Source organism: Sander lucioperca, chromosome 9 (assembly GCF_008315115.2).
Source record: "Sander lucioperca isolate FBNREF2018 chromosome 9, SLUC_FBN_1.2, whole genome shotgun sequence".
In the NCBI taxonomy this organism is placed as follows: domain Eukaryota; kingdom Metazoa; phylum Chordata; class Actinopteri; order Perciformes; family Percidae; genus Sander; species Sander lucioperca.
Genome location: NC_050181.1, coordinates 39,241,004 through 39,263,503, shown reverse-complemented (window position 1 = coordinate 39,263,503; position 22,500 = coordinate 39,241,004). Strand labels below are relative to the sequence as shown.

The 22,500-nt window shown below is 46.0% G+C and overlaps 2 protein-coding genes and 1 long non-coding RNA gene across 5 annotated transcripts in view; 2 read left to right on the top strand and 1 right to left on the bottom strand.

Moving 5' to 3' along the window:
* rpp40 (ribonuclease P/MRP 40 subunit) overlaps positions 1-4,612 on the top strand; it is a 5,717-nt gene extending 1,105 nt beyond the window's left edge. The window contains exons 2-9 of one of the 2 annotated variants that reach the window (XM_036005036.1): positions 115-256; positions 615-683; positions 2,029-2,124; positions 2,270-2,392; positions 2,513-2,702; positions 3,681-3,815; positions 3,976-4,212; positions 4,453-4,612. In XM_036005036.1, the coding sequence (XP_035860929.1) occupies positions 115-256; positions 615-683; positions 2,029-2,124; positions 2,270-2,392; positions 2,513-2,702; positions 3,681-3,815; positions 3,976-4,180 (960 nt within the window). In that variant the 3' untranslated portion in view covers positions 4,181-4,212; positions 4,453-4,612. Of the gene's footprint in view, positions 1-114; positions 257-614; positions 684-2,028; positions 2,125-2,269; positions 2,393-2,512; positions 2,703-3,680; positions 3,816-3,975 lie in introns of both variants that reach the window. The other variant, XM_031321136.2, reaches the window with a different exon arrangement.
* LOC118495832 overlaps positions 1-7,701 on the top strand; it is a 16,496-nt gene extending 8,795 nt beyond the window's left edge. The window contains exon 3 of the long non-coding RNA XR_004898275.1: positions 7,088-7,701. This is a non-coding gene — a long non-coding RNA (uncharacterized LOC118495832). The remainder of the gene's footprint in view (positions 1-7,087) is intronic.
* On the bottom strand, positions 7,608-20,665 carry cdyl (chromodomain protein, Y-like). 2 transcript variants are annotated; one of them, XM_031288741.2, is made up of 8 exons: positions 20,433-20,656; positions 19,034-19,375; positions 14,926-15,235; positions 14,481-14,734; positions 12,672-12,844; positions 12,384-12,594; positions 11,986-12,129; positions 7,608-8,204 (listed from the first exon to the last, which is right to left on the bottom strand). In XM_031288741.2, the coding sequence occupies exons 1-8, from the start codon at positions 20,484-20,486 to the stop codon at positions 8,046-8,048; spliced, it is 1,647 nt and encodes a 548-aa protein (XP_031144601.2). In that variant the 5' UTR covers positions 20,487-20,656; the 3' UTR covers positions 7,608-8,045. The 2 variants fall into 2 exon arrangements, with proteins under 2 accessions (XP_031144601.2, XP_035860928.1); XM_036005035.1 differs by having other exon boundaries at positions 7,611-8,204; positions 20,463-20,665.
* Positions 20,666-22,500: the final 1,835 nt, after the last annotated feature.

Genomic DNA, 22,500 nt, shown 5'->3' with positions numbered 1-22,500 from the left:
TGCGTCCTGTCTGCAGACTAACGGAGCCAGTCAGCTGTTTTTATATATTGTTCAGTGAGGGAACATGTGAGGAATATGAAGTCGGTCTAGTTAACTGCTGCGTCCTGTCTGCAGGTGTGTGTGCTGCTACCTGAGTGTAGCTCCGCCCCCTCTCACCTGGACTCCGCCCTCAACACCTTCAGCTCCTTCTACCTGATCAGGAAGCTCCCGCTCTACGAGCTGCTGGACACACACTTCCTGGAGACAGTACGCCACGGTAACACACACACACACACACACACACACACACACACACACACACACACATAGTATATTGTATATTATTTGTGTATATTTTTGTGTATTGTATATAGTATTAGTGTATATTTCTGTGTATTGCATAGTATTAGTGTATATTTCTGTGTATTGTATATAGTATTAGTGTATATTTCTGTTTATTGTATATAGTATTAGTGTATATTTCTGTGTATTGTATATAGTATTTGTGTATATTTCTGTTTATTGTATATAGTATTAGTGTATATTTCTGTGTATTGTATATAGTATTTGTGTATATTTCTGTTTATTGTATATAGTATTAGTGTATATTTCTGTGTATTGTTGTGTGTCTGCAGGTGGAGTCTCTGGTCTGTCCTACAGGACCCGGCTAGATGAAGATAACTGTGTCGCTCTGATGCCAAACGGTAAACACTCGCCAAATGCTCTTCAAACGCTAACGGTAAATGCTCGCCAAACGCTAACGGTAAACACTCGCCAAATGCTCTTCAAACGCTAACGGTAAACGCTCGCCAAACGCTAACGGTAAACACTCGCCAAATGCTCTTCAAACGCTAACGGTAAACGCTCGCCAAACGCTAACGGTAAACACTCGCCAAATGCTCTCCAAACGCTAACGGTAAACACTCTCCAAACGCTAACGGTAAACACTCTCCAAACGTTAACGGTAAACGCTCTCCAGACGCTAACGGTAAACGCTCTCCAGACGCTAACGGTAAACGCTCTCCAGACGCTAACGGTAAACACTCTCCAGACGCTAACGGTAAACACTCTCCAGACGCTCTCCAAACGCTAACGGTAAACTCTCGCCAAACGCTAACGGTAAACACTCGCCAAACGCTAACGGTAAACGCTCTTCAGACGCTAACGGTAAACGCTCTCCAGACGCTAACGGTAAAGGCTCTCCAGACGCTAACGGTAAACACTCTCCAGACGCTAACGGTAAAGGCTCTCCAGACGCTAACGGTAAAGGCTCTCCAGACGCTAACGGTAAACGTTCTCCAGACGCTAACGGTAAACGTTCTCCAGACACTAACGGTAAACACTCTCCAGACGCTCTCCAGACGCTAACGGTAAACATTCTCCAGACGCTAACGGTAAACGTTCTCCAGACGCTAACGGTAAACGCTCTCCAGACGCTAACGGTAAACGTTCTCCAGACGCTAACGGTAAAGGCTCTCCAGACGCTAACGGTAAAGGCTCTCCAGACGCTAACGGTAAACGTTCTCCAGACGCTAACGGTAAACGTTCTCCAGACACTAACGGTAAACACTCTCCAGACGCTCTCCAGACGCTAACGGTAAACATTCTCCAGACGCTAACGGTAAACGTTCTCCAGACGCTAACGGTAAACGCTCTCCAGACGCTAACGGTAAACGTTCTCCAGACGCTAACGGTAAACACTCTCCAGACGCTAACGGTAAAGGCTCTCCAGACGCTAACGGTAAACACTCTCCAGACGCTCTCCAGACGCTAACAGTAAACACTCTCCAGACGCTAACGGTAAACGTTCTCCAGACGCTAACTGTAAACGCTAACGGAACAGAATAGTGGGTCATCAAACAAAAAGTAAAGATCTGTGAAACATTATGTTTAAATATGTAAATTTAACTAATGTCTCCCTGCCTGTCTCCCTGTCTATCTCCCTGTTTGTCTCCCTGTCTGTATGTCTATCTCCCTGCCTGTCTGTCTCCCTGCCTGTCTCCCTGTCTATCTCCCTGTATGTCTCCCTGCCTGTCTGTCTGTCTGCAGGCCGCCTGTCTCTCTCTCTGGATAAAGACTCCTTTGAGTTGTTGGGAGTTGAAGGGAAACCGTCGAGATTTAACCACCGAACAAAGAGCCGATTCGGTCTGAACATCTTCATCCCAATCAAATATCATATATATATCATATATATAATATAATATATATATATATATATATATGTAACTGTAATATAATAACATGCTGTTGTGTTGTATATATATTTTAATGGTATGTGTACATATTTTAGTGGTGTGTGTAGATTTGACTGATAGCAGCATGGCTCCAGGGGGGCGGGGCTACCAGCGACTCGTCACCGGTCTGACATCACGACTTCCTCTCAAGACCGACTTCCTGATGTCACTTCCTGCAGGTGAGACCGAGTGCCAAAATAAAAGACATCAGACAACAATAAGTTAGAAGTTCAGTAACAGATATTACTAACTACTTAAATATATATATGTGTGTGTGTGTGTGTGTGTGTGTCCTGTAGGGGGCGGAGCCTCGGTGCAGGCGCTGCTGTCTCGCTACGATTGGTCGGAGCACAGACCTGAGGTTAGCAGCTGCAGCCTGACGGACCTGCTCTGCCCCGCCCCCCTGACCTCTGACCCCCCCGCCCCCCTGACCTCTGACCCCCACCGCCTGCTGGAGTGGCTGGGAGCCGTGCACGCCGCCGTAAGCTGGTGAGTGGATTAGGTTTCCAATATTCGTCTGACGGGTAAAAAAAAGCCCGTGATGAACTTGTGGTGAACTTGTGGTGAGCCCGTGGTGAGCCCGTGGTGAACTTGTGGTGAGCCCGTGGTGAGCCCGTGGTGAACTTGTGGTGAACTTGTGGTGAGCCCGTGGTGAACTTGTGGTGAGCCCGTGGTGAGCCCGTGGTGAACCTGTGGTGAGCCCGTGGTGAACTAGTGGTGAGCCCGTGGTGAACTCGTGGTGAGCCCGTGGTGAGCCCGTGGTGAACTAGTGGTGAGCCCGTGGTGAACTAGTGGTGAGCCCGTGGTGAACTCGTGGTGAGCCCGTGGTGAACTTGTGGTGAGCCCGTGGTGAGCCCGTGGTGAACCCGTGGTGAACTTGTGGTGAGCCCGTGGTGAGCCCGTGGTGAACTTGTGGTGAACTTGTGGTGAGCCCGTGGTGAACTTGTGGTGAGCCCGTGGTGAGCCCGTGGTGAACCTGTGGTGAGCCCGTGGTGAACTAGTGGTGAGCCCGTGGTGAACTCGTGGTGAGCCCGTGGTGAGCCCGTGGTGAACTAGTGGTGAGCCCGTGGTGAACTAGTGGTGAGCCCGTGGTGAACTCGTGATGAGCCCGTGGTGAACTTGTGGTGAGCCCGTGGTGAACTCGTGGTGAACTTGTGGTGAGCCCGTGGTGAACCTGTGGTGAGCCCGTGGTGAACTAGTGGTGAGCCCGTGGTGAACTCGTGGTGAGCCCGTGGTGAACTAGTGGTGAGCCCGTGGTGAACTAGTGGTGAGCCCGTGGTGAACTCGTGATGAGCCCGTGGTGAACTTGTGGTGAGCCCGTGGTGAACTCGTGGTGAACTTGTGGTGAACTCGTGGTGAGCCCGTGATGAACTCGTGGTGAACTTGTGGTGAGCCCGTGGTGAACCCGTGGTGAACTCATGGTGAACCCGTGGTGAGCCCGTGGTGACTCTTCTTCTGTGGTTTCAGTGAGAACTCGTCCAGCAGCTTCCTGTCCTCGCTGGTCTGTCCCGAGCCCAACAAGAAGCTGAGTCATGCTCTGAGGGTCTCCGTCTGCGGACTGCTGAGTCATCAAGACGTCCAGAAACTCATCCAGGAGATCAGGTAACACACACACACACACACATACACTGTCCCCAGGGTTTACCTGTCTGTCTCTGTCCTCAGGGTTTACCTGTCTGTCTCTCTCTCTGTCCTCAGGGTTTACTTGTCTGTCTCGCTGTCCCCAGGGTTTACCTGTCTCTCTCTCTCTCTCTGTCCCCAGGGTGTACCTGTCTGTCTCTCCGCCCGGCTCGGCGTCCTGGGCGTCTGTGACGCTTCACGGTTTCGTGGACAGCCCCGTATCGTGGGGCGGCGAGGAGCACGGCGTCCTGAGAGGAGGAGACAACTTCCTCAGTCTGATGATGTTCCCCGATCAGAGCTACCTGCTGCACCTGGCGACAGGGGCGCACGACACCTGTCCTCCCTGATACACCTGTCCTCCCTAATACACCTGTCCTCCCTGATACACCTGTCCTCCCTGATACACCTGTCCTCCCGTCATACACCTGTCCATCATACACCTGTCCTCCCGTCATACACCTGTCCTCCCTGATTCACCTGTCCATCATACACCTGTCCTCCCATCATACACCTGTCCATCATACACCTGTCCTCCCATCATACACCTGTCCATCATACACCTGTCCTCCCATCATACACCTGTCCATCATACACCTGTCCTCCCATCATACACCTGTCCATCATACACCTGTCCTCCCTGATACACCTGTCCTCCATCATACACCTGTCCTCCCTGATACACCTGTCCATCATACACCTGTCCTCCCATCATACACCTGTCCTCCCTGATACACCTGTCCTCCATCATACACCTGTCCTACCTGATACACCTGTCCTCCCTGATACACCTGTCCTCCCTGATACACCTGTCCTCCATCATACACCTGTCCTACCTGATACACCTGTCCTCCCTGATACACCTGTCCTGTCTGACACACCGGTGTATTGTAAATATTGTTAAAATATATAATTAAAATAATTGAGTAGTACAACAATACAAACAGAGCAAAAAAACGCCCCCCTTCCTTTCCTCACAGTGGTTTGGTCCACTGCCTGTTCTTTTACACACACACACACACACACACACACACACAGAGAGACACAGACACACACACAGACACACACAGATACAGACACACACACATTTAAGTTTTTTTTACGCTACACACACGTCACTAAGGCTTGAAAGTGTAAAGGAATCGTGACTTTAAGTTTGGGACTATAGAAACATCTTCAGGAGAAGTTCTTTGTAAAGTTAATTTCATGTTTGATAATAAAGTGAATTAAAACCAGCTGATGTCTGTCTTCACCTCCAACTGGAGTTCTTAGTCCCACCATGTCCCATGATGCACTGCAGCCTGTACTCCTCCAACTCTATGTCCACACCGCCGCCGACTTGAGCTGCTAAGAAGCTCTGGCCACCCGGTCGAGGACGCTGGTCAGAAAGTCCGGGGAAGCTGTTTGAGGCTTTGGCCGCTCTGACGTAGCAGCATTCTATGTTCATCATGGAAAAAGATCAAGCAGCCACTGCACGGCCAATACACTGACACTAGAAACCTTTTATAAATGACATATATAATGACAGAATGTGGATTGGTTGTTGGTCTCAGCGGTGTCTGTTAGCAGTTAGCTCGCTCGTTAGCCGCAGCAGCGTGCAGGCAGAGCGAGCAGCCGCCAGCTGTTGATCCGTGCAGGACTTCACCGTGAGCGGACTGTTTAGAGACCATGTGACCGGCAGGTAACGTTAACTGGTCCCTATACGCAGATATCATAAATGATAGGGAACCCAGCAACGGCCATGATGAGCTTCTCCTCCTTTTTCTCTGAACTAATGTTTTGGTAGGAACCAAAGTTTACATCGTATGTTTCTCTGGAATCAGCCAGTGTGAAGGACGTCTATATTCTGATTGGCTGCTGCTGAACCGCGTCATAGCTCATTACCATAAAGTTGACCTACTTTCAACTTTCTGATTTATGCTCTGGTCGCTCAAAACGCCCAAAACGTGACTTCCTGTATCTTTAGAAGATCAAGTCAGCCGCGGTGTGGACGTACGGTTAACGGCGGTGTGGACGGACAGTAACTGTGTGTGTGTGTGTGTCTCTGCCTGTCTATACTATCACAGACAGACAGACAGGCAGACAGACAGATTGTGTCTTGGTGTAGTTTCAGATGAAAGAACTCAGAGATACTGAAATATATGAGATGTTTAATTTTACACAAACTGTTTAATAATTAATAACTTCCTGTTCAGATGCATGATCACATGAATCACAAGCCACGCCCACTTACTGTCAGTATTTACCCAGAATTCATAGCTACGGCTACCCCACTTGGACAACCACAGTTACCGATGGCCGCGATACAAAACTCCACACACACATATATACACTGTATATATACACACATATACACTATATACTGTATATATATACACACACACATACACTATATAGTGTATATGTGTATATATACATTATATACTGTATATATATATATATATATATACACACACATGTATACTATATAGTATATATATATACTGTATATATATACACACACATATATACTATATAGTGTATATGTGTATATATACATTATATACTGTATATATATATACACACATATACTGTATATATATATATATATATATATATAGTATATATGTGTATATATATGCAGTATATAGTGTATATGTGTATATATACACACCATAGTCAGATAGTATTGAAGTAACAAGAGGTGAAACTCAACAGAACTTTCCATTGCAACAAACTGTCTGGTGATGAATGAATGAATATGTGTGTGTGTGTGTGTGTGTGTGTGTGTGTGTGTGTGTGTGTGTGTGTGTGTGTGTAGTACTAATCCTACATATCCCATGAGCACTCTGTTGTGACAAACAAACACGATTACTGAAATCAAAGTCCAGTTCAGTTAGGAGCTAACGTGGCCAGGGGAGAATCTGATTGGCTGGCCCTGTCAGCTGGTCATTAACAGATTAATTTAAAGGCCTGGGTACAGCTCAGTCCCTGAAAGCACCACCATCTGGCTGAACTCAGCTGCCATGGTCCCTGAAAGCACCGCCATCTGGCTGAACTCAGCTGCCATGGTCCCTGAAAGCACCGCCATCTGGCTGAACTCAGCTGCCATGGTCCCTGAAAGCACCACGGTTCAGCCAGATGGCGGAGCACAACACCACTCACTTTTACTGGCTGAACTCAGCCAGATGAAGGTGCTTTCAGGGACCATGGCAGCTGAGTTCAGCCAGATGAAGGTGCTTTCAGGGACCATGGCAGCTGAGTTCAGCCAGATGAAGGTGCTTTCAGGGACCATGGCAGCTGAGTTCAGCCAGTGAAAGTGAGCGTTGTTGGGCTCTGACCAGTTACATTTTGTCCCAGTGGTGTAGCCGTAGCTCTGCACATGCTCACATCGTGTCTTCACACCCAGAATCCTCCTCACATTTACCCACAATGCATCTGTGTGGAGTCTCTGAGTCTGAACGTGTTCAGTTTGTCCTGAAGCTGGAGGTCAGCGTCTATAGTTCATTTCCTGTTTACTCCTCCCTCCACTTCCTGTTTACTCCTCGGTCGAGATTCATCAGACAGGTCAAAGGTCAAAGGTCACCTTTTAAAGGAACAGTCCAACATTTTAGAAATCCTCTCGTTCTCAGACTGTCAACGTTAGCCTAGCTTAGCACAAAGACTGGAGCCAGGGGCAAACTGTTAGCCTAGCTTAGCACAAAGACTGGAGCCAGGGGCAAATTGTTAGCCTAGCTTAGCACAAAGACTGGAGGCAGGGGGAAAGTTAGCCTAGCTTAGCACAAAGACTGGAGGCAGGGGGAAACTGTTAGCCTAGCTTAGCACAAAGACTGGAGGCAGGGGGAAAGTTAGCCTAGCTTGGCATAAAGACTGGAGCCAGGGGAAAAGTTAGCCTAGCTTAGCACAAAGAATGGCGGCAGATGGAAACTGTTAGCCTAGCTTCGCACAAAGACTGGAGGCAGATGGAAACTGTTAGCCTAGCTTAGCACAAAGACTGGAAGCAGATGGAAACTGTTAGCCTGTCAGTCTGATGAGCGGTTTAAAGCCTCTGAAGGTGTGTTCAGGGTCTGTTCAGACTGTCAGAGACCTCAGCGTTGGAGAACGAGAGCATTTACTGAAACCTTCGGCTGAAATTAGAGCTTAGATCTTCACACCAGGAGGAGGAAACGCTCCAGCTTTTCTGTCCAGCTCAGAAAGAGCCGAGTCCTGGTCCAGGTCCTGGTCCTGGTCCTGGTCCTAGCAGAGCTCGGGTCCTCGCTGCAGGTACTGCAGGATGGCGTCCGTTCCCTGTGAGGAGCCCCACACTCTCTTCAGGGATTCACACTCGCGCTCGTTGGCTTGCTCCAGAGCACTGCGGCTGGTGTTCCTCATCAGAGCTTTGGACTCCCGCAGAACCTACAGAACAGGAAGTGGAACCAGCGTCATCATCACCGTGAGAACAGGAAGTGGAACCAGCGTCATCAACACCGTGAGAACAGGAAGTGGAACCAGCGTCATCATCACCGCGAGTGGCTAGAAGTGTAGTGTTAACTAGCTAACGGTAGGCTAACGTTAGCTGCTGTCAGGTGTAGTGTTAACGAGCCAACGGTAGGCTAACGTTAGCTGCTGTCAGGTGTAGTGTTAACTAGCCAACGGTAGGCTAACGTTAGCTGCTGTCAGGTGTAGTGTTAACTAGCCAACTGTAGGCTAACGTTAGCTGCTGTCAGGTGTAGTGTTAACTAGCCAACGGTAGGCTAACGTTAGCTGCTGCCAGGTGTAGTGTTAACTAGCCAACGGTAGGATAACGTTAGCTGCTGTCAAGTGTAGTGTTAACTAGCCAACGGTAGGCTAACGTTAGCTGCTGTCAGGTGTAGTGTTAACTAGCCAACGGTAGGCTAACGTTAGCTGCTGTCAGGTGTAGTGTTAACTAGCCAACGGTAGGCTAACGTTAGCTGCTGTCAGGTGTAGTGTTAACTAGCGTCCCGTGCGGCGATGTTTCAGAGAGAAGTGCAGGCATTTAAGAGGCACCTAAATGAGGCACCGAAATCTGCGTTGCTATTCGGTCCGGTAGATAACGGTCATTAAGGCACCGCCCCAAAATAAAAACTCTTTGGATCTACACGGTTCACGTGGAAGACATTTTCCCATTCAAAACGGTGATTTTCACCGAAAAGCGACTAGTTTGCAGGTATGATATATAGAAACAAGACTCTCTTTATAGAAAACTGGTTTAAACATGATATTCTACTGCTATCCCAATTATTAAATAACTCAAATCTAATTTTAACTTATGACGACTTCACCCATACATTTAATTTCCATCCTCCAAGAAAAGAATTTGATATTGTAACCAGAGCTATGCCCCAGGGGATCATCACCCTACTTAGAGAAGAGACAGACTTGGATCAATTTAATATCTCTTTCTCCAGCAGTGTTACGCTCATCACTTCAATTTAATAAGCACAAACGTCATTTGGAAAAACAGAAAAATGGGTTCAAATATCCCATTTTTCATTTTTTTTCCTCCTTGACAAATTCAAAAATTGGATCTTTAAACTGTTTTTCCAATTTTCTGTTTTTATTCAGAGGATCAGAAATTTAGAAAATTATAAAATTGCGTCTGAGCTCCAATTATTAATAATACTGTAATGGTATTCTCTCTCTCTAATTATTAATAATACTGTAATGGTATTCTCTCTCTCTAATTATTAATAATACTGTAATGGTATTCTCTCTCTCTAATTATTAATAATACTGTAATGGTATTCTCTCTCTCTAATTATTAATAATACTGTAATGGTATTCTCTCTCTCTAATTATTAATAATACTGTAATGGTATTCTCTCTCTCTAATTATTCATAATACTGTAATGGTATTCTCTCCCTCTAATTATTAATAATACTGTAATGGTATTCTCTCTCTCTAATTATTAATAATACTGTAATGGTATTCTCTCTCTCTAATTATTAATAATACTGTAATGGTATTCTCTCCCTCTAATTAATAATACTGTAATGGTATTCTCTTCCTCTAATTATTAATAATACTGTAATGGTATTCTCTCTGTCTAATTATTAATAATACTGTAATGGTATTCTCTCTCTCTAATTATTAATAATACTGTAATGGTATTCTCTCTCTCTAATTATTAATAATACTGTAATGGTATTCTCTCTCTCTAATTATTAATAATACTGTAATGGTATTCTCTCTCTCTAATTATTAATAATACTGTAATGGTATTCTCTCCCTCTAATTATTAATAATACTGTAATGGTATTCTCTCTCTCTAATTATTAATAATACTGTAATGGTATTCTCTCTCTCTAATTATTAATAATACTGTAATGGTATTCTCTCTGTCTAATTATTAATAATACTGTAATGGTATTCTCTCTGTCTAATTATTAATAATACTGTAATGGTATTCTCTCCCTCTAATTATTAATAATACTGTAATGGTATTCTCTCTCTCTAATTATTAATAATACTGTAATGGTATTCTCTCTGTCTAATTATTAATAATACTGTAATGGTATTCTCTCTGTCTAATTATTAATAATACTGTAATGGTATTCTCTCCCTCTAATTATTAATAATACTGTAATGGTATTCTCTCCCTCTAATTATTAATAATACTGTAATGGTATTCTCTCCCTCTAATTATTAATAATACTGTAATGGTATTCTCTCTCTCTAATTATTAATAATACTGTAATGGTATTCTCTTCCTCTAATTATTAATAATACTGTAATGGTATTCTCTCTCTCTAATTATTAATAATACTGTAATGGTATTCTCTCTGTCTAATTATTAATAATACTGTAATGGTATTCTCTCTGTCTAATTATTAATAATACTGTAATGGTATTCTCTTCCTCTAATTATTAATAATACTGTAATGGTATTCTCTCCCTCTAATTATTAATAATACTGTAATGGTATTCTCTTCCTCTAATTATTAATAATACTGTAATGGTATTCTCTTCCTCTAATTATTAATAATACTGTAATGGTATTCTCTCTCTCTAATTATTAATAATACTGTAATGGTATTCTCTTCCTCTAATTATTAATAATACTGTAATGGTATTCTCTTCCTCTACTTTGTGGAATATGAAGGTCATTAACTGCATATGGACCAAAAAAAACTAAAAACTGACAGACTGTCGGGGTCAGAGGTGAAACTGATGGTTTAGAGTGCAGGATGTATTGCAGTATTATGAATAATTGGAGCTCAGACGCAATTTAGTAATTTTCTAAATTTCTGATCCTCTGATAAAAACAGAAAATTGGAAAAACAGTTTAAAGATCCAATTTTTTAATTTGTCAAGGAGGAAAAAAATGAAAAACTGGAATATTTGAACCCATTTTTCTGTTTTTCCAAATGTCTGTTTGTGCTTAGAAAACTGAAGTGATGAGCGTAACACTGACCTTTCTCCAGCAGTGTTTCAATAAATGGTCTCTCTTTCTCTTTTCTAGACAGAAAAGTCAACAACAAATTAATAAAAGACCTTTTATGTGCAAAATCCATCCCTGCCTCCAGATCCAAATGGTCCCCCTTACATGGAAATATTAACTGGAATAGAGCATGGAGTAACCCACATACAAGTAAAAGAAATATCATTTAAAATTCTTCACCATTTTTACCCTGTAACAAGATCATCTCTAAATGGATCCCTACCGTTAACGAAAAATGCAGCTTTTGCTTTATGGAAACAAACGTTAGACCATTTATTCTATAGCTGTTCACATAGTGAGTGTGTGTGTGTGTGTGTCTCTGTGTGTGTGTGTGTGTGTGTGTCTCTGTGTGTGTGTCTCTGTGTGTGTGTGTGTCTCTGTGTGTGTGTGTGTGTCTCTGTGTGTGTCTCTGTGTGTGTGTGTGTGTGTGTCTCTGTGTGTGTGTGTGTGTGTGTGTGTGTGTCTCTGTGTGTGTGTGTGTGTGTGTGTGTGTGTGTGTGTGTGTGTGTGTGTGTGTGTGTGTGTGTCTCTGTGTGTGTGTGTGTGTGTGTCTCTCTGTGTGTGTGTGTGTGTGTCTTTGTGTGTGTGTGTGTGTGTGTGTGTGTCTCTGTGTGTGTGTGTGTGTGTGTGTGTGTGTCTCTGTGTGTGTGTGTGTGTGTGTGTGTGTGTGTGTGTGTGTGTGTCTCTGTGTGTGTGTGTGTGTGTGTGTGTGTGTGTGTGTGTGATGTACTGACCAGAGAGTCGACTGCTACCAGCTCTTTGACCCGCAGCATCACTTCCTGTGTGAAGGTTCCCGGCCAGAGGACCTGAGACACCAGACCTTTAGAGCCCGCCTCCTGAGCCGTCAACTTCCTGCCGCTCAGCAGCAGCTCATTGGCCTGAAACACAAACACACCTGTCACTCATTCACTCAGAGCCACACAGACACAGACACACACACACACACACAGAGACACAGATCTATCCATCCATCCATCCATCCATCTATATATATATATAGAGATAGATAGATATATATCTATATATCTATATATATATATATATATATATATATATATATATATATATCTATATCTATCTATCTATCTATCTATCTATGGATATAAGTACAGGTGATGCGTCAGTGACTGACCGATGCGAGGCCCATGATGCGGGGGAAGGTGAAGGACGAGCATGCGTCCGGCGTCTGGCCGTATGATGCGTACGGCGTCTGGAACCAAGCCTTCTCATTGGCCCACACCACGTCACACAGCGGCAGCAGGGCGGCGCCCAGGCCCAGCGCCGGGCCGTTCACCGCGGCAACGATCGGCTTCCTGAACTGGATGAAGGAGTTCACAAACGTCCTGGGGGACAGATATACACATATACTGTAATATATACACCTATATATATATATATGTGTATGTGTATGTGTAGTTACCTGATGGTTTCGGCCATCTTGATGCTCTCCTTCTTCCTGTCGTCCGTCAGCCGTCTAATGAAGTACAGGAAGTCGAGTCCACAGCAGAACACGCTGCCAACGGCGCCCAGCAACACCAGCTTACTGTCATCTGACGCCGCCGTCGCCATGGCGCTCTGGATCTCCTTCATCACCTGGGGGGAGGAGAATATTTAGGGGAGGGGTCTAGTATGTAGGGGGCGTGGCCTCAGGTCAGGTTAGAGGGCCCTACTTTAACGATCTGAGGTCATGGCGTGCAGCGCCTGGTGCAGGTGTGTTTAGGGCGTGTCCTAATCCACTTCTACTAGTTTGGAGGGTTGTACTTAGTGTCTCGAGACCCAGGCCTGGAGGCACTTAGTGGGGCTTGGGAGGGAGCATGAGGGGCCTGGAGGTGGAGACCCAGGCCTGGAGGCACTTAGTGGGGCTTGGGAGGGAGCATGAGGGGCCTGGAGGTGGAGACCCAGGCCTGGAGGCACTTAGTGGGGCTTGGGAGGGAGCATGAGGGGCCTGGAGGTGGAGACCCAGGCCTGGAGGCACTTAGTGGGGCTTGGGAGGGAGTAGTGGGGCCTGGAGGTGGAGACCCAGGCCTGGAGGCACTTAGTGGGGCTTGGGAAGGAGCATGAGGGGCCTGGAGGTGGAGACCCAGGCCTGGAGGCACTTAGTGGGGCTTGGGAGGGAGCATGAGGGGCCTGGAGGTGGAGACCCAGGCCTGGAGGCACTTAGTGGGGCTTGGGAAGGAGCATGAGGGGCCTGGAGGTGGAGACCCAGGCCTGGAGGCACTTAGTGGGGCTTGGGAGGGAGCATGAGGGGCCTGGAGGTGGAGACCCAGGCCTGGAGGCACTTAGTGGGGCTTGGGAGGGAGCATGAGGGGCCTGGAGGTGGAGACCCAGGCCTGGAGGCACTTAGTGGGGCTTGGGAGGGAGCATGAGGGGCCTGGAGGTGGAGACCCAGGCCTGGAGGCACTTAATGGGGCTTGGGAGGGAGCATGAGGGGCCTGGAGGTGGAGACCCAGGCCTGGAGGCACTTAATGGGGCTTGGGAGGGAGCAGATTCAGGAGAGAGAGAGGGAGGGAAACGATGCCAACTAGCGATTCCCTTATAAAATCATCCCATTCATTTGTAATTGCATTTGTCCCGCCTCCCACGCGAGCATGCTAGGTGCTAGCGACTCCAAACCAACATGGCCCTACAAGTCCGCGGTCGGACACTGATCCAGACAAAGGGTTGGTTGGTTGTAGTGCAGGCACGTCGGTTAGAGTCATCCAGCCGGGGTCCGTTACCGGCCTCACACCGTCCACGGGCTGTGCCTCGATCAGAAGGACTCAGGCCCCCGATACGCCCAGAATGTACCTGGACACACCTCCCTGTAAGACCAGCACGCCCAGAATGCACCTGAACACACCTCCCTGTAAGACCAGAATGCACCTGAACACACCTCCCTGTAAGACCAGAATGCACCTGAACACACCTCCCTGTAAGACCAGAATGCACCTGAACACACCTCCCTGTAAGACCAGAATGCACCTGAACACACCTCCCTGTAAGACCAGAATGCACCTGAACACACCTCCCTGTAAGACCAGCACGCCCAGAATGTACCTGAACACACCTCCCTGTAAAACCAGCCATGGGCCACAGATGGGTGCAGGTGCATTATTTGGGGCAGTGTTAGGGATTATTTGGGGTAGTTTTAGGGGTTATTTGAGGCAGTTTTAGGGATTATTTGGGGCATTTTTAGGGATTATTTGGGCTAGTTTTAGGGGTTATTTGGGGCAGTTTTAGGGGTTATTACCTCGGGGTTGAGCGTGTTGTTCTCGGAGCTCTTGGTCGACAGCAGGATGTGCGTGAAGCCGTCTTGTTTCTTCACCACGATGTCGCGGTAGCGGTAGGCGCTCTCCGTCTGGCGAACACTGAACCTCAGGCGCTTGTCGAACGCAGAGCGCTCCTCCAGGCGCCGCTTCCCGGTGGCACCGGTCGCCCCGGTGACAACGCTTTGCACGCCGGACATCCCGTTGGCAGCGACAGCCTCCATCAACCCAGAGTTACCTGCAGGTACATCATCACACGTTCAGATTATACACACACACACACACACACACACACACACAGACAGACAGACAGACAGACAGACACACACACCTTACATCATGTTTTGTCTGCAATAAAACCTAAATAAATGAGTAAGTGTTTCCGTGGAGACCGTAGCCTCTGTTTACCTGTGTGACCTTTGACCTCACCTGTGGCGCAGAGCGAGCGCATGGCGGCGGGCGTGACGGGCAGCCTGGGCGGCGGCCCGGGGGGGTTGTGACTGCGGGGCCGGGTCCCCATGCGGGCCCTCTCCTCCCCGGGCCCCAGGGCCACGCCAGGGGGCTTCTCCAGCAGGGCCACCTCCGGCGGGACGGCGTGGGCCTCCACGGCGCCGGCCTCCAGGCTCAGCGCCGCCTCGCTGGGAGACTCCTCCGAGTCCCGCCGGCCGCTCAGCGGACTCCTCGGGACCAGGATCTTAATGCCCGTCTTAGACAGGTCCATGCTGCGGCGGCCCGGAGACTAGAGGGGGGGGGGGGGGCACAGGGTTATGATATTTACTGGTGTCGAATATATATCAAATATTTATAAAGTATTTATAAAATATATATCAAATATATATAAAGTATTTATAAAATATATATCAAATATATATAAAGTATTTATAAAATATATATCAAATATATATCAAGTATTTATAAAATATATATCAAATATATATCAAATATATAAAATATATATCAAATATATATAAATATATATAAAATATTTATAAAATATATATCAAAACGACAACAATTATGAAAAAAGCTTTAAAAACCTTGAAAATGTGTGTGTGTGTGTGTGTGTGTGTGTGTGTGTGTGCTGCTGTGCGTCCCTGTGCGTGTAACAAGCATAGTGTGCACGTTCTGTGCACGAGCCTTGGATCATTTTACTAATGCTCTGTTAAAATAACAATGAAATTTATTTATAATTAATTATTGACTTTAGACCAGGTTTTTGTTGGTCAATGGTGCCATCACTTCCCACTGCCTCAAGATAGCAATACGCCCAGAATGCACCTGAACACACCTCCCTGTAAGACCAGCACGCCCAGAATGCACCTGAACACACCTCCCTGTAAGACCAGCACACCCAGAATGCACCTGAACACACCTCCCTTGAGACCAGCACTCCCAGAATGCACCTGAACACACCTCCCTGTAAGACCAGAATGCACCTGAACACACCTCCCTGTAAGACCAGAATGTACCTGAACACACCTCCCTGTAAGACCAGAATGTACCTGAACACACCTCCCTGTAAGACCAGAATGCACCTGAACACACCTCCCTGTAAGACCAGAATGTACCTGAACACACCTCCCTGTAAGACCAGAATGTACCTGAACACACCTCCCTGTAAGACCAGAATGCACCTGAACACACCTCCCTGTAAGACCAGAATGTACCTGAACACACCTCCCTGTAAGACCAGAATGCACCTGAACACACCTCCCTGTAAGACCAGAATGTACCTGAACACACCTCCCTGTAAGACCAGAATGCACCTGAACACACCTCCCTGTAAGACCAGAATGTACCTGAACACACCTCCCTGTAAGACCAGCCATGGGCCCCAGATGGTTCAGGTGCGTTTGCTGTTTAAACAACGTGGGCGCTGGACGGGAAACTGACAACTGGGTCGGTCTTCAACTAGCAAAGACACTTGGGTTTAAAAAGTAGTCAAAAAATGTTTGCATTTCAGAACCTCAACATGATCCGTTAGTCCCCATCCGATCTGTTAGTTCCCAATTTTTATTTTATAGATCCGGCACGGTGCCGGAATACTTTAAGCCCTGCATTTTTTCTAAGCCTCAAAGAAGAGAATATTAAGATATTAAGAAGAAGAGTATTTTAAAAAGTACTAATGGGATTTGAAAGTTGAATACCAAGCCTGAATGTATGAAAGATGTGAAATGTTTTAAAGTTTGAATGGAGTTTCTCGGTGAATGTATGAATGAGTAGCTAGCAGCTGAAAATGTATGAAAATGTGTCAACTTTGAACATTGTGTCCATCCGCTTTAATGGGGCAAAAATGTCCGCTAAACGTTGAGTATCTCAGAAATTATAAATGTTAAGAATATTATAAATAGTAGCAATCGACTCAGAATCAAGCTGAATGTTTTGATGTTTGAATGTAGTTTCTATGTTGAAAAATGTGGAAGGAGTTAAGGTGCATAAAAAAATGAGAATAAAGTATAAATAATAAAGAAATATGTAGAATAATAGAGTTGTGATTCAGCATTCACACCAATGACAAAAAACTCGAAAAAGCGACAAAAATATCAATACATGCAACAAAACTTTGGTAAAATGTGACAAAAACCTGGATCATTGAATCAATATATGGATCCAGATCGATACAGGCTGGATCATAGGCGACGTTTTCCTCCGTGGGTGCTCACGGGCTCACGCTCTTTAAAAACTAATCAAAACATGTTCTGCATTTCAGAACCTTAGGAAATGGACGGCAGCCGACACAAACACACACACCTGTTAACTGGATAATGAAGTCGTAAAGTAGACTATCAGCTCAGGACAGGACCACTCCTCTCAGATACAGGTAGAGCTGTGACTCTTCACTGATCTCCCGATACGATTACCATTATCATGTCAGCGATTCGATATCTCGATGCGTCAAATACATGTTTCTATTAAAGCCATGTAGGATATTTAATTCATAGCTTTTCAAGCTTCAACAACCAAACATTCTGCAGAGCTCTGATACTAAATAAACTGGATATTAAACTACAGCACTGAGCACACGGCACTTCCTGAATGTGCAAAACATCCCAGAATATGTGAACAGAAAGGTTGTTAGACCTACATTAAATTATAAACAGAAATAACCGGTTATGGCTCGGCCGATTATCGACGCAGCATTGTCCACATCCACGATTCCATGCATCCATTATTTGATTAAAGCCTAACTCTCGCCACAATGCAAACTAGGGTCTTTTTGTGAATGTACCCGAGTCAAACATTAGTTTAAAAGCATATTTAGGACGGAATCGCCACTTTTAAGATTTACAGTATTCTGGTTTTTGGGTCAAATTATGGGAGTGTTAGGGGCACTTTGATGCTAGCCTCAAAATATCTATTTTAAACCACTAAGAAGGCTCGACACGACATGAGACTTTGCTCCAAGTATCACCAGGAGCTCTACACCTTAACTCCACCGGTGACCAAGATATACTATAACCAGGAGCTCTACACCTTAACTCCACCAGTGACCAAGATATACTATAACCAGGAGCTCTACACCTTAACTCCACCAGTGACCAAGATATACTATAACCAGGAGCTCTACACCTTAACTCCACCAGTGACCAAGATATACTATAACCAGGAGCTCTACACCTTAACTCTACCAGTGACCAAGATATACTATAACCAGGAGCTCTACACCTTAACTCTACCAGTGACCAAGATATACTATAACCAGGAGCTCTACACCTTAACTCCACCAGTGACCAAGATATACTATAACCAGGAGCTCTACACCTTAACCAAAGACTTGACAACATTGGTTGTGTTCAGGGTTTACTAAAAAGAAAGGTTTAACAACTCATGTTGTTAAAAGCATGTATGGGGCGTCCTCTAGCTCAGCCGGTGGGAGCGTTCGCCCCATGTTGGCTGAGTCCTGCAGGGTTCGAGTCCAACCTGCTGCCGTTTGCTGCGTGTCATCCCCCATCTCTCTCCCCCTTTCATATCTATCCACTTTCGAATAAAGGGAAAAAGTCCCAAAAAATAATCTTTAAAAAATAAAAATCAGTGAAAGATGAAAATGGCTTCAGCTTGGTAAGCAGCCTGAGTTGAAAGAAACCAGCTTTTACAACAGAATTGATCTGCTTCTCTAGTTAGAACTCACTGTCCATCTTCACACCAAGGTTAGTTACCATGGACGACGTAACATAGGGAGTCAGAGGACCTCCTGGAGCACTACTGGTCTAAATATCATGACCTCCGTTTTACTTTCATTAAAATGTAAAACGTTTAAGGCCATCCAGGCTTTAATGTCATAAAAACAATCGAGCAGTCTATTTAGGGAATTATCACCCTTACTTTTTATAGCCAAGTAGATCTGTGAGTCATCTGCATAGAAATGGAAGCTGACGTTATGCTTCTTTAATATGGAACCAAGGCCGGTAGATGGAGCTAATTATTAACCATGTATTGGTACATTCTACTTAGTATTTACGCGGTTTTACATCCGTTACTTGAAGTACACGTAGCTAGTAATACTTCTACTTTCATTCTCTGACTGCTGTAAACTTACCGGAGACGCTGACATCACAGAGGGCTGCTGGGAGTTCCTGAGTCCGAGCAGGGGGGGGGAGAGGAGCGCCTGGCCCAGCGCGTCCCCGATGACGTCACTGCGTGGGGGGGGCGGCCTGTAGGGCGCTCTGTGGGCGGGGCTGCAGTGGCGGGTGGAGCGCAGTAGCGTGGCGTCCCTCTGGCGTTCGGCCTGCTGGCGGTTGAAGTCGTGCACGTAGACCGTGCACGTGGACAGGTGGCTCTCGGGCTCCCAGGTGTCTCCCTCCGCTCCGTAACCACGCCAACGCACCAGGTACTCCACCTTCCCCTTCCTGTTCCTCCGCTTATCCACCACGCGCTCCACCTGGTCACCATCACACAGAGATCACTCAGTCTGCCCCACACGGCCTGGCTGTCTGCCTGCCTGTCTGTCTGTCTGTCTCCTTCTCTCTGCTGTCTCTCTGTCTGTCTGCCTGTCTGCCTGCCTGTCTGTCTGTCTGCCTGCCTGTCTCTGTCTGTCTGTCTGTCTGTCTGTCTGCCTGCCTGCCTGCCTGTCTCTCTGTCTGCTGTCTCTCTCTCTGCTGTGTCTCTGTCTGTCTGTCTGTCTGTTTGTCTGTTGTCTCTCTCTCTCTCTGTCTGTCTGTCTGCCTGTGTGTCTGTCTGCCTGTCTGTCTGTCTCTCTGTCTGTCTGTCTGCCTGTTTGCCTACCTGTCTCTCTGCCTGTCTGCCTGTGTTTCTGCCTGTCTCTCTGTCTCTCTGCCTGTCTCTGTCTGTCTGTCTCTCTCTCTCTGTCTCCCGGTCTCTCTGCCTGTCTCTGTCTCTCTGCCTGTCTGTCTCTCTGCCTGTCTGTCTGTCTGCCTGTCTGTCTGTCTGCCTCTCTGTCTGCCTGTGTGTCTGTGTGTCTGTCTGTCTGCCTGCCAGCCTGTCTGTCTGATTAATAGCCATCCTAACATATAAATTAAAGAGTTGTGTAACTGATGACAACATGTTCAAAGTTAGTTTAAAGTTTCTCGGACAGTTAGTAAACAATATCCAGTTAGCTTTGAGCTAACTGAGTTGGACAGTTAGTAAACAGTATCCAGTTAGCTTTGAGCTAACTCTGAGCTAACTGAGTTGGACAGTTAGTAAACAGTATCCCGTTAACTTTGAGCTAACTCTGAGCTAACTGAGTTGGACAGTTAGTAAACAGTATCCAGTTAGCTTTGAGCTAACTCTGAGCTAACTGAGTTGGACAGTTAGTAAACAGTATCCCGTTAGCTTTGGGCTAACTCTGAGCTAACTGAGTTGGACAATTAGTAAACAGTATTGCGTTAGCTTTGGGCTAACTCTGAGCTAACTGAGTTGGACAGTTAGTAAACAGTATTGCGTTAGCTTTGGGCTAACTCTGAGCTAACTGGAAGTTCAGAAAGTTAACTAGCTACCGTTAGCATGTTAGCATTAGCTCGCGTCACCTCGTAGAACTCTTCCGTAGCCATGGAGACTGTTCGCGGGCACGAGCAGCTTCCAGAAGCTTCTTCAGTCGAGCAGCACCATGAGAGAGAGAGTAGAAGAAGAAGAGCTGGAGACGGCGCGAGGACTCTTTAAACACCTTCGACTAGCTGCTAGCTGTTAGCACACACTGCTAGCACACTGGCTTTCCGGAAACATCCGGTCTGACTCGCTGGCCTTCAAAATAAAAGTCCCCCGGATAACTTTCTTAAACTGAATTATGAATTTACTGCCGTAAAGTCCCAACTAATATATTAAGTGTGTCTAAATGTGATGTACAGGCATAGTGGAAGAATAAATTAATGAACAGTAACATTTTAAGGTACACATAACACATAAAAAACACACGAAACAGACAAAAATACTCACAAAAACACATAAACTAACACAAAGAAGTAAAACCTCATTAAAATATCAAATAACACGAAAAACATCGACCTGGTTTTTATCTTCAAATTATTTTTCAGTACTTCTGTTCAGAAATGAAAGCCACGCGTCTGCAAGATGCATTCAGCAGCTGAATATATATACAATTTTACAGTGTGTAAATTTGTATATATATACTTCATAATATCTTATACATGAAGCACTATACAGTAAATATATACAAATTTACACACACACACACACACACACACACTGGGGTTCCCCCTAATGGACCTGCTAGTATATCTAAACAGAGAACAACAGTGTTATAATTTCTGACGATGGAAGAACAACAATCAGAAACGTGAACCCTAATCCCCATAAAGGAGTCTGTGACTGTTTCAGACAGAAAAGGTGCAGCCTTGTGCATTTTCAATCATTGTCCTCAAACACGTAGCCATAGTTACATCAGAAAATAACTAGTCTATATCCCCGACGCGCCACTTCCAGGATAGCTCCGGTGCGGCCAGATGTCCGTCTCCTTCCTCTGTCTCTGTGTTGGCGTTCTAACCTCCGGTGGATTTGTGAGGACTATGGTTAACTGCTCCTCAGATCTCTGCAGGGTAAATCCAGACAGCTAGCTAGACTATCTGTCCCTCTGACTAAAACTACTTCTGAACGTCCACATGTTCCACCAAAACCAGGTCCTTCCTGAGACTATTTAGCAGAGGCACCGTGGCTCCGTGCGGAGCTTAGCCCCGCCCACGACGACTGTGATTGGTTTAAATAAATGTCAATAAACCAGAACACGTTGCTCTCCCATCCAGGAATGCTGTGTGGACTAGACAGACCTTCCTCCTCAGAGCTGTGGAGGAAGGTCTGTCTTCTAGTCTCTGAGGTCCAGACCTTCCTCCACAGCTCTGTGGAGGAGGGTCTGGACCTCAGAGGACGCACACGTGTACCACCGGGATACATTGGTACAGATCGGAGATATGCAGGACACTTCATTACAGACGGAATACTCCACACAGCTTCGCCCGCCGGCTATGGAGACCAGCGGTGCAGCTCGATGCCTCTGGCCGGTAAAGGGACATCATCAGCGGGGGACGTTGAACGAGTTTGTGGGTGGCAAAATCGTGTTTGTTGTCCGCTCATTAGACAACAAACTGGACTACATCCAACCAACGAAACTCCCAACGCCAGTTCAGAGACTGCTGTGTTTTTGTTGTTGTGGAAACAATTGCTGTATCAGACTATCCAGCTACCAGTCTAGCTGCTCTACTAGCTCTGTCCCCGGGTAAGGCTAGCTGGTGGAGGTGAGCTGTGTTAACACGGACTGTCTGGTGCAGAAATGGGGGTGCTGGTATCCAACTAACTGCTAACTGCTGGTGGAGTTTGTGACTGTTAAATGCCGACCAATCTACATTACACGCAGATTTGTATACTCGGTGATACAGTCTACCAAGCGCTAATGCTAGTAGCTAGCTATGTGTTAGCTGAACTTTACGGAGCATATCATGTGTGTACACTAAATGTAGCCTGTTTTGTATGTCATTTTTATATAATGTCATTTTTATATATTTTAATTGTGTAACCAATTGAGCCACGGTGAAACGTTTTGTGTATATGGTTGAA